At 39.2% G+C, this 11,737-nt stretch overlaps 1 protein-coding gene across 5 annotated transcripts in view; it reads left to right on the forward strand.

Moving 5' to 3' along the window:
* kibra (WW and C2 domain containing protein kibra) overlaps positions 1 to 11,215 on the forward strand; it is a 51,356-nt gene extending 40,141 nt beyond the window's left edge. For all 5 annotated transcript variants that reach the window (XM_076526971.1, XM_076526970.1, XM_076526972.1 and 2 more), the window contains 8 exons: positions 251 to 410; positions 1,975 to 3,507; positions 4,342 to 4,428; positions 5,069 to 5,258; positions 5,510 to 5,971; positions 6,174 to 6,389; positions 6,597 to 7,075; positions 7,352 to 11,215. In XM_076526971.1, the coding sequence (XP_076383086.1) occupies positions 251 to 410; positions 1,975 to 3,507; positions 4,342 to 4,428; positions 5,069 to 5,258; positions 5,510 to 5,971; positions 6,174 to 6,389; positions 6,597 to 7,075; positions 7,352 to 7,802 (3,578 nt within the window). In that variant the 3' untranslated portion in view covers positions 7,803 to 11,215. The remainder of the gene's footprint in view (positions 1 to 250; positions 411 to 1,974; positions 3,508 to 4,341; positions 4,429 to 5,068; positions 5,259 to 5,509; positions 5,972 to 6,173; positions 6,390 to 6,596; positions 7,076 to 7,351) is intronic.
* The last annotated feature ends 522 nt before the right edge of the window (positions 11,216 to 11,737 follow it).

Consider the following 11,737-nt stretch of genomic DNA (forward strand, 5'->3'; position numbering starts at 1 on the left):
TATTTTTAGAGTAATCCAGACTACAGTTATTTAGACATTTATCACAGATAACTATGCGTAATTTAGCCCGATGAAAATAATCTTCGCATGTAAATGATAGTTGAAGAAACCCAAGAAATGTGTTACGTTCAAAATTTGTCAAAGACCGGAAGCATTTAGAATTTTTTAGCTTAGGAGTAACAAGATGAATTTAATTTTTGAACCGACAAGACACCGAAACAAACAGATGAACAAATTATTTTCTTTGCAGTGTGTTCCAGTTCAAGTTCATTGAGCACCAAGTATGATCCTGATCTTTTGAAATCCGACGTTGCGCTCGCAAGGAGTCGAGTATCTCGACTGAAACGGGAGCTTGAACAGATACGAGCAGAAATGAATTGTACACAGCGAGGTGTAGACACTCTTGCAAGGTAAATATCGCTCCTGCATTCGAATCGAAAAGCTTCTTAGTTGAAAAGCTGAATCGAATTCTTGGGAATCGGTAAGAAAAAACACAACAACTTTCAAATAGTGGATTCTCGAACGGCGATGTTCCAATCTCTGGTATTTATGGAAAATCGAGTCAATTATTTTATTATGACAGTCGGTGCATTAAGAGAGTTGTGTTTCTAATCCGGAGATCAGGCTGTATATACCGTAGGTACACATCGTCCTTATTTATTATTAATTCGGATCGAGACGATGTAATTTGTTTGCTCTCGCGGAATATCGTCGATTTTATCTACTTGCAAGATGATTGTAATATAATAATTCTAATTATCATTTATTGACACAGACTACTGCGCCCGATGCACTCGGTGATCGTTAACAGCGTTTTACCTGTTACGTTGTTTCTAACGATATTTACTGTATTTGTAACTGGGAATAGTAATTTCCATGCGTTGCATTTAACAATCGCTGAATTCGAATCTTTTTTTTCCTTCTTCTATGGTCAAAAAGTAGGGCGAAGTAGACAACCGTATCGGTTACACTTTATAAAGAGCACGCGAAAAAAATCGTAGCATAATTAAGAACGGAAGAAATCTACGATTAACCTTCGATCTCGGACAGCCAATCGTAAACGACAACGTCGTTACATTATATTTACAAGTAATGACTCGGTTCTGTACATATAGTTCATATAATAGGATAGTTACGTCCGCGGGGACGAGGAAAACTATTTTCAGGTAAACACATCTAAACGCATTTTTCGGGTACTGTACAGCTAATTGCACGGTAGTCTCCCCGGATGATAGGTCTCTGTATGCACAAGACAGGTAAAGGTACGCGTAACAGAACAGCGTCACGTGATGTTCGGGTAAAAAAGTTTAGCTTAGCATTTACCGTGAGTACTAATTGCAAATAGCTGCTGCGATTTATACTTACACATCTGGTACTTACACGCTACTGTCGCTACTTTCCACACCTTTCAATGTTATCGTACACATTTATACCGTGGATTTAGTTGTAAGTTACAATTCTTTGGCGGCGCGCTTTTTAATACAAGATATTAAACTGTAAAGAAAAGCAAAACGAATGATTCCTGCAAAAACTGGTGAAAAAGTGCATGGCACGCGAGATCGAACTATGCTTGAGAACCGTGGCGGAGAACATGTTAAACAGTTTTGCAAAAGTACTTTTTGTGAACGACTACCAATCCAGTGGCGTTGATTTATCGCAAAAAGTGCTAACGAGCTTCACTGTGTGCCTATAAAAAGGATCGTCCACTTTCGCAGCTGCGTGTAAAAACTACGAGCAATTTTGAACACGTTTCACGAGTTGTAGTTACAATTACAGTCGCAGTTGCAATTGCAATTGCAGTAGGTTACAGTAGTTACAGTAGGTTGCAGTTGCAGTTGCAGTTACAATTACAGTTACAGTTACAGATACAGTAGGTTACAGTTGTAGTTGTAGTTATATAAGTGTAGGCTAAGACAATAGTCAGCCCAGTTATGTTAGCATAAACTTAAGACTGGATGTTTTTCGTTTGTTCAGCGTGGAGCAGAAATTGAGCGGACACCACGGTGGTTGCTACAACATTACGGAGGCCCAGGCGATCATGACAGAGCTTCGTAACATACAAAAGTCTCTGAGCTCCGGCGAGAAGGAAAAAGCTGAACTGATGCAGTCGCTGGCGCAGTTGAAGGACGAGCTGACGAGACTACAACTTTGCGAAGGCAGTCCGGAGGCCAGCACGCTCAGTTTGCCCCAGGAGAAACTTAGCACGGCGTCGCAGACCGATTTGTCGGGCGAATTGGTCCCGATCGGTACCCGTTTGGCCGAGATGGCGCGAATGAGGCTTCAGTACGACGAGGCGAGAAAGAGGATACAGCACATACAGCAACAGTTGGCGGATCTCGAGGAGAAGGTGACGCCTGGCCAGACCGAGAGCGACAAGGACAAGCTGTTGCTGTTCCAGGAGAAGGAACAATTGCTCAGAGAATTGAGAAGCATCACGCCGCGCACCAGGACGCAACAGGACATGAAGAAGATCCAGAGCGAGATTCGACGGCTCGAGCAGGACTTGAACAACGCGCTCGAGCTCTCGAACAAAACCATCACCGATCGCGTACGGCTTCACGAGGAGAAACAGCTGCTGTTGCAGCAGTTGAGGGACGCGCTGCGTTCGATGGCGATGCTCGAGGGTCAGCTGAAAACGCTGAGCGCGAGCACGCTCTCGGTGAGCAGCAGCTCCAGCCTCGGCAGCCTCAGCACGACGAGCAGCAAAGGCTCTCTGAGTTCCGGCCTGAGCTTCACCGACATCTACGGTAGCCCGCAATGTTTGGGTCCCGTCAGCTTGCAGCAGGAACGGCCGGTCGACATGGTCGACTTGCACAGACGAGTCGAGAGATTGCTGAAGGGTTCGGAGCAGAACAATCTCGTCGGCACTCCTTCGCCCGGCAGATCTCAGCCGAGTCTGTCTCCGAGGTCGAGCCTCTCGAGCGTCAGTCCGCCGGTCTCGCCGCTCTACGAGAACACCCCGGTGGGTCCGCCGCCCGCGTACGAGCACGTCGAGATGCAAAGGCGACAGAATCAAAGAGGAGGCCCCGTTGCTTCTTCGAACGCGAATCTGGACGGTACCCAGCTGGAGGATCGACTGGCGGAACTCAGGCTCAGCCAACATCAAGCGCCCACGCAGGAACTGCTGTGCACCGGTTCTCAAGATCGTCTTAAATTGGTCGGCGGGCCTCACCCGCCCGTCGAGCTGCAGTCAGGGAACATGTCTCAAGGCAGCGGTCTCGGTAGGCCCGTCGCCGCTCCGCAACATCAAATCTCCTCGCAAGATCCACCGCCTCTCTCGCCGATCAGCGAAACACCGCCTCCCACGGGTATCCGATCGAGAGCGAGCAGTTCCGGCACCAACACCAGGTCCGTTTCCGCCGCTGTCTCCGACGAAAGCGTCGCCGGCGATTCGGGCGTCTTCGAAGCTTCGAATCGAACGAGACTCTCCGAGGTGATCGGAGACGTTGACTCGTTGACGCTCGGCGAAATGAGTCTGGAGACGGCCCAGGTGCAAATCAAACTCAGGTACATTTGAAATTTTACAAGGAATTCTATTATCTGCCCGTTCGATTGGCACGTTTCCATCTGCTACGGAACTCTATCGATATTTCGGTACATCGCACCGCATCGCGTTGCAACGGATATTTAATTTCATTCGAAAGACAACTATTTATACCGAAACTGTTCAAAGTCTCGATGTATCCTACGATACAGCTCCGTTCGCAAGTTCGCATTCCATCGAAGTGCTTTTCAACTCTGTGAAAGCTTTGTGGACACTGTTTTATAGATTCATCTGTATATGTATGCGTATAGGTGTGTGTATATCAGAGGTGGCCAAAGCGTCGACCGCCTAACTATTCCTAGTCGCCCGTCTGTCCGATATTGTCTATGTTTATTTTAAATTTAAATTTATTTTTGGCTTTAAATTATTATCTTACGATCGCTTAACGTAGACGATGTTGGTAGACCGCCGCCTATAACTTAAAAAAAAAACAGGTCACTCGTAGCGATCGAAAGTTTGGCCACCCCTGATGTGTATATGTATAAGTATAAATATAAGTATAATTCAGAATTAGATCTAACGCCCACGGTTCATTTCCTAGCAACATTCGAGCCAGAGACATCAATTTTACGATCGCATTCGTGACTTTTCGCTGTCATCGAAATTCGCCCTCGGAGATACTTAGAACGCGAGACAAGGAATTCGGCGAAAATATTGATTTTTCTGGCCGAATATTGGCTCGCTGCATCGGCCTCTTTACATTGTCTTTTGGCACGTGTGCTCGGGGAAACGAACACTGTGTATCGCGCGTACTATGCACGCTGTATGCTGTATACTAAAATAGTGACGTATTGCAGGTATTCCGTAAGCGATGGCCTACTTCATGTTGGTATCGAACGTGCGAGAAACCTAGCTGCACTTTTTACTCCAAACAACGCGCAAGTGTAAGTAACTTATAAAATATTAACATCCACGTGCATCGATCATGACCTGCCGTTACTATGCAAACTTGGGCGAGTAGTAATCGTAGCAATGATTAACGATTACGACCAACGTGAGATCATGTTCGTGATTAATGATTACAGTTACCAAGTAATCGGGTAATCGTGATTAACGAGTAACTGGAGTAATCGAAGCAAATGTAATCGTTGGTCGCGATTAACGCGGTAATCGTTAATCGTGTAACGATTACTTTTCTTGATTCTCGTTAACTGAAAAATTTGTCATTGCGGTTAATAACAATCCTGAACAGATTTTAAAAAACCTGCATCTGTCTTACGAATCAACGGAAGGCTGTTTTCGAATCTACGATCCCCTAAACCGACGTTTAGCCCATGTAGCCCATGTAGTCGTCGAGCTTTTAGTTCGCAAGAAATATTTTTACTACTGACCCGTTCTCGCCACCTCTAGTAAAGATACTTGATTCTGAAAGGAATATATGATAATATCTTATTTTGTATAATATTCTGTTTCGAATACAGAATAATAATAATAATAATAATAATAATAATAATAATAATAATAATAATAATAATAATAATAATAATAATAATAATAATAAAAGTCCTTTCTGTCGATGCTTAGGTATATAAAAGCTGCACTGCTTCCAATGCGGCTACCTGTTAACCACATATACTGTACGAAACCAGTACTGGATTTGCATAAACCAACCTTCGGTGAAACGTTCCCAATTGCAGTACCACTTAACAAATTGTACACGAAAACACTTCAAGTTAACGTTTGGTGCACAGACAGTGAGTCTGAGGAGTGCTTGGTATGTACTTTTACGTCACGGATCCTATTCTTCAATATTTTTATCGTATCGCGAATAGTTCTCATCGTAGATAATAGCGATAACGTGATTTCACATAAATTTAATAAACCTATTATTATCGAAACGGATTTATAATACTATACTAAGCGGATTATGCTTGAGTGGACGTAATTAATTTGTCAACAATTTGCTAATAGTCTGTGATATATTGTTTAAGGCGTTACATTTGTAAACGTGGCCATTTTTTTCAGGGATCCGCCCAAGTTTCCCTTGCAGACTTTTGTCCAGAATCGCCAAGCATAAAATGGTACAACCTACTGTCTTTCCGTTTCATGCAACCACCCGACAGTCCTAGTACAAGTACTAGCAACTGCAACAATATCTGCACCAGTATAGTCAAACAAGCTAAGCACGATAAACAAGAGTCCGATATATCGGTTTATCGGAGCGGTCAAAATACTAAAGAAGAAAGCAGCGACGAAAGTACAATAATCAGTTCGCAGACATCCACCTTGACGAGAAATCAAGGATGCGATGAACTGCAAACAGCTATTTCCTTGAAACTGGAAGAGTTGGTTAATTGCCTGAGAAGTCCCGAAGAGGAAAATGAAAATGCTGGTAGCGAGAGTGGCAGCGAGGATAGCGACGAAGAGGGAATTATCGTGGAATTTATGATGGAGGATAATATTTTGGAGGATGTGTTGGAGCACGAGGTACCGATACCACTTATTTTCAACTCGTTTAAATTATCAATTGAACGTTGTTTCAAAGTTTCACAGAAACGGTTTTTATTTTATATGAAACACGGATAATCCAACATCGGCTAAAAAACTTATTAGAAAATCAATTCAACACTAATTTATAATTTAGATTATATTTCTGTCTTCGCTTCAATGATATAAATGTTAATAACAGGAGGACGAGGAATTGACCGAGGAAACGAAGCAAACAGAGGACAAAGAAACGAACACCGAGTGTATTTTTATACCGGAACAAGGGAAACAAAGAAAACTTTCGGCAGCTGGTGTTACTCCTAATAGTATATACGACGATAAAAATTCTATCGTCATTAAAAGAAGTCAAACTTTCTCTCCAAGCGCCGCGGTGAGCAAGAATCACTACATTTGTCGAGTAAGTACGAACTTCGTTTAAAACGTAGTATTAAAGTTACTCGTTAACATTCTAAATCTTATTCCATATACTTAGATTAAGGAAGGTTTTATAGTTTTATCAAAAGCGTTGATGGAAGTTTAAAAAATATCAAACTATTATTCGTGTACAGAAAATATTTCTGTCGAAACAAGTTCTTCGATATTCACCAATTACATGTTTTCGCAGCTCAATCGAAGCGATAGCGATAGCAGTATGCCACTTTATAGAAGAGGTGGACCTTTCCAACGAAATTCGGTTGAAAGAAGATCTTTAAGATGGCGGCGGCCTTCGTCTGCACTCAGTTGTAAAACTGTCTCAAAGAAGTGCACCAACTTGCCACCCGCTGCTAGAACATCGTTAGATCTCGAATTGGATCTTCAAGCGCAACATGCTAGATTGAGTAACCTTCAAGATGAAATCATTCGGTTACGAGAACTGAAACAGAGGTTGGAACAGGCGCGAGAAAAAGGAGACACCGATTTTGCGTCCTGGTTACTGGAGGACCACAAATTCCAGAGTCTCATGGCACAGGCTGAAAGTGGCAAAAATGGGAAAAGTGCCGAAGATAAAAGAGTGGAGAAAATGTTGAAAAGGACCTCGAAAGAGATCTACAAATTAAGAAAAACAAAGGCTGGCAAAGGAAAACCAGATATTATTTCTTTCAAGTACGTTTAATAATATTACATTGCCTAGTAGACTAGTCCTTCTATTATCTAAAAAAGATTCAAGTCATTTTGTCCAGTATTTCAAGTTTCCCTATTTATATGCTCGCTACTCTATGTAGAAATAATCAACAAAGCTATAAATTAATTGTATGGAATCAATATATTTACCTATGCCATATAGATCGTTTTCGCATAACAGCCCTAATGCTGTTTTTACAAAATAAGAAAATTCACCATTTATTTGACTTTCAAAATAATGTTAATTGGTTGTTTCAGGGAGAAAATGGCATTCTTTACTCGCGTTAGTCTTAATGTTCCCGTGCTTCCGCCGGAAGATTCGACATGCGAAAATGCATTGCGACCGTCTTTACCGAGTTCCCATCACAAGAGACACGCTTCGGAACCAGTTACCAGTGAAACTTTGGTCACTAAAGTTGATGCTCAATCTATTTCGAATTTGGTTTCACGGCCAAATACTGTTCCTAGCGGTAACGTAACCGCTGTGAGAGTCGACGTCTCCGCGACGAATAATGAAAGTATCGTGTTGAATTCGGCTGAAGATAGTACAAATAAAACTATAAATTCAAAGGGTCGGCCAGTCGCCTCGAAGATACAGTGCACGAAAAATGGCCAAACCGAGAGTCCAAATTCGCCCGAACAAAACGACAGTAAAGAACCAAGAAGGTACGAATACGTCGTCGACAGAGTTCTCGGTGTGGAAGTATAACGTTCACAACCTAGGCCATTTAATTCAATTCATTCGAATGGGCAAATATATATCTTTAACTTATTCAATGACTAACGTACCCAGCTTACCAGTATCGTAGCTTTAACTAAAAGCAAACGGTTAGAAGGATGTACCTAGGACTGCCATTTTCTTGTTTTTCTCCTCCCAAAATATTATTAATCTCCACCTGCCATGCACAACGATCGAAAATAACGGAAGGAGAAAAAAATGAAATATTATACAATAGTCGGGAAACATTCGTGCGACTAGTACAGTGAAGATTATTATTATTATTATTTTATTATTATTATTATTATTATTATTTTATTATTATATTATATTATTTTATATTAATATTATATAATATTATACTATACTATACTATATTATATTATTATATCATATTATATTATATATTATATTATACTATATTATATCATATTATAATATATTATATTTTATCATATTATAATATATTATATTTTATCATATTATAATATATTATATTATATCATATTATATTTACATTACATTCACATTACATTACATTACATAACATTTACATTTGCATTTACTTTACATTACATTACATTACATTACATTACATTACATTACATTACATTTTACATTTACATTACATTACATTACATTACATTACGTTACATTTACATATTATATGATATTATATTATATTAAATTATGCTATATATTATATTAAATTATACTATATTATATTATATTACTTTACATTATATTATGTTATGTTATATTATAATAATATTATATTATATCATATTATATTACATTATATTATATTCTAGTAACTGATGCCGCCGTTTTTATTGTTAATGGTTATCTATGTGATAACACGATGCCGCAAACAAAAGGTCTAGGCATATTTGAGACAATAGCGAAAATGCACATGTATATATATGAGAACGTAAATTATTTAAATGGGATTAATGTGAAAATTATTTAATTAATTAACCAAGTCCATCGGATTCCTCTTGCATCCGAGATAATCTTGTGCGTCGCTTCGTTGATTTCTTCTGCGTTTTAAAACATATTATTCTACCGAGCAGCCGAACTGCCACCATTAAAGAAAAATATAGCAGAGTAAACTCAAAGAAATGATTACCAGTTCGTTATTATTTTCAGTATTTTCAGCCAGTTATTTTTCCACCCATATCGACGTAATCGGTTCAACCGTGCTACAATAATTCCGCAAAAATCGCGCGTCTCCGCATTTTAATGTCTTTCCGAACGTAACATAAAATATTCGTCGCATACATCGTACATAAATAAACGCTAAAATTAGTTCTAGTTTGACAGTTTTTTGTTATCTTTTCGATCGCGCAGAGAATCAAAAAGTCAGAGGAAATAGAAAACGAAGTGAAAACTTTTGTTAACGCATACTCGAGAAGCATCGATAATAGTTTCGATAACAACACGGTTTATCGTAACTTGAACAAAGAGTTAGACTAGAGCCGAACCGATACGATAATTTATAATTACTATACAGCGTGTGAGATCGATCTGAGAACGTGTAAATATTCCGGAAAATATGAACGACGCAGAGAAAGTGTTGGAACGAATATTGTAGGGCAGGCCCTACAAGGGCAGGCCCGTGGATTCAAAACGATTTCCGTGTTATCCAGATTTTTCGAGTTGATCGTGCATTTTCAGATAGACCGCACACCCTGTAACGTACATATGTATATACGTGTAAAGAGTGTAAAGTGTAAAGTCTATGGTGTTAGGGGTATTTTTCAAAAGATTAACCTTGTATTACGAAAGTATTAGAAAATTGTAGAATTTTCCAATTTAAAGTCGAGAACGAGGGTAAATAAGCGTTATATTTATAAATCCATATTCCATACGATGACAAATTCGAACCTTTCACATATTTCATCTGCTATTTGGAGAAATGTTACTCGGTGTCGAGGATTATTGGGAAAGTAGTAAGGTTTTCGAGACTGTACTAATGTACTCTTTACGGCCGGAAAGAAGTCGCACTTGGAAGGAATGGGGTTTGTTTTGTTGTTAGGCCTATATAATTTAGCTTTGCCGTTTGTCAAAGTACGGCGACAATTACGAACAAGCGTAGTCTTCTCTTGTTGCAGGCCGACCCTCGTAACTTCTTTCTCGCGGCAGACAGTACATATTTTCATATACAATATACATAATACGTATGTATACACATATACGCGTTAACACGTAACAACGTTTACATACGGATACACGTATATAAGTATATAAATTGAATGGATATATAGATATATACAGATATATTTATACATTTGTATCTATACAGATACGCAACGATTATACACCTTATGTACCTTGTGTCCGAAAATAGGTGTACACGTGCATACGAGTGTGCGTAGAGTAGGCAAAGGTCTTTGAAAATAATATTTTTACGATAAAAAGCGGGTATACCTCGTGCAGCGTTTTTATACTTCTGGAAGAACGAGATGCAAATTGATATTTATATATATATATATATATATATATATATATATATATATATATATATATATATATAAATATAATAGGTTAGCAATGTTCAAGTGCAGTATCTATTATGCTCATCTAATCGATTACAGCGTTACAATAACGTATTATGTTAGTACCAGTGTAACTTGGTCTTGTTGTGTTGAATGAAACGCGATGCCGAATCGCGGTGCCAATGTTGACAGCGGCGTCCGTAATATTGACAATAAAACTACGACGATATTTGCCGGTAACAATTGATAATATAATAAAGCTGGCAACGATGCCGACAACGACGATCGATACCGGCGACATACGAGCAGAATAAACGACGAAACCGAACGAACCACGGTACCGATACCGCTAAGAATTATAAGTAACGATATTAAAATAAGTTCGCAACAACATATACACATCCACGAACACGTACACGCATCATCCGGCAATGAGAAACAATCGCGGCTCTATCTACAGCTAATGATAACGATGAAACTGTAACGATTCGTCCGGTAATAATGATTAAAAGGAAAAATATAGTATATTCTTGCCATATTATTTTGTATGCTGAGTTTGTCTGTCCGATTACCAATAATTATATATCCGCGCATCCTTCCAGATTCCTACGATCGTTTTACGCGATTGTTCGTCGAGCGACGATGCGAATAAAAAAAATTACGAATAACGAACGATTCATCGGAATCATGTATTGGTGACGACGATCGATTAAAATCAGTATACAACGATACACAGATATACAGTATGTACACACACGCGTACGTATCGATATATTCGAACCGTGGAATCGTCTTAATTCGGATAAACACGAATCGCATTCAACATACTATCATCTAGTATACGTTTTGTAGTAAACATTTTTTTACAAGTCCTTAAAATATTATTGGGTACCAAAGTAAAATCTATAGGGTGCGTATTCTTCTTCCCCTTCCCTTGTTCGATGTCGCATCGACGGCGCGATCGTTAGCGATTTGTGCAACAAAAAAATCGAATCAATGTACTAATGCTAATGTACCGCGCTATAATTATGAAGGATGTAGGTAGGCCACGCAAGAAATATTTCGACGCGTTCAATAAATAATTATTTATATTCATAATACTTGGTCATACCGACCAGCTAAAAGAAAATACGATAGAAAACGCTCCCTCTCGTCCCAAGGTTTATTTCCGTAACATCCCCCCTGATACAAAAAATATCCTATTCTATTCTATTATCTAAAAATTTCATTGAAGCTCTAATAATACAACGATTAGCTAATAGAATAGAACGTTTTATGGTACTATCTTTATAAAAGAAATACATATCGGGTGTTCAATCTGTTCGTTCGATCGAATAAAGGTTTCTACCCCTTTAAATACATCCCCGAATACATTCGCACATTCGAGTCCGTTTGCACGGTTGCATTAGCGGACGTATACTTTTATGG

Source organism: Megalopta genalis, chromosome 16, assembly GCF_051020955.1.
Source record: "Megalopta genalis isolate 19385.01 chromosome 16, iyMegGena1_principal, whole genome shotgun sequence".
Lineage (NCBI taxonomy): Eukaryota > Metazoa > Arthropoda > Insecta > Hymenoptera > Halictidae > Megalopta > Megalopta genalis.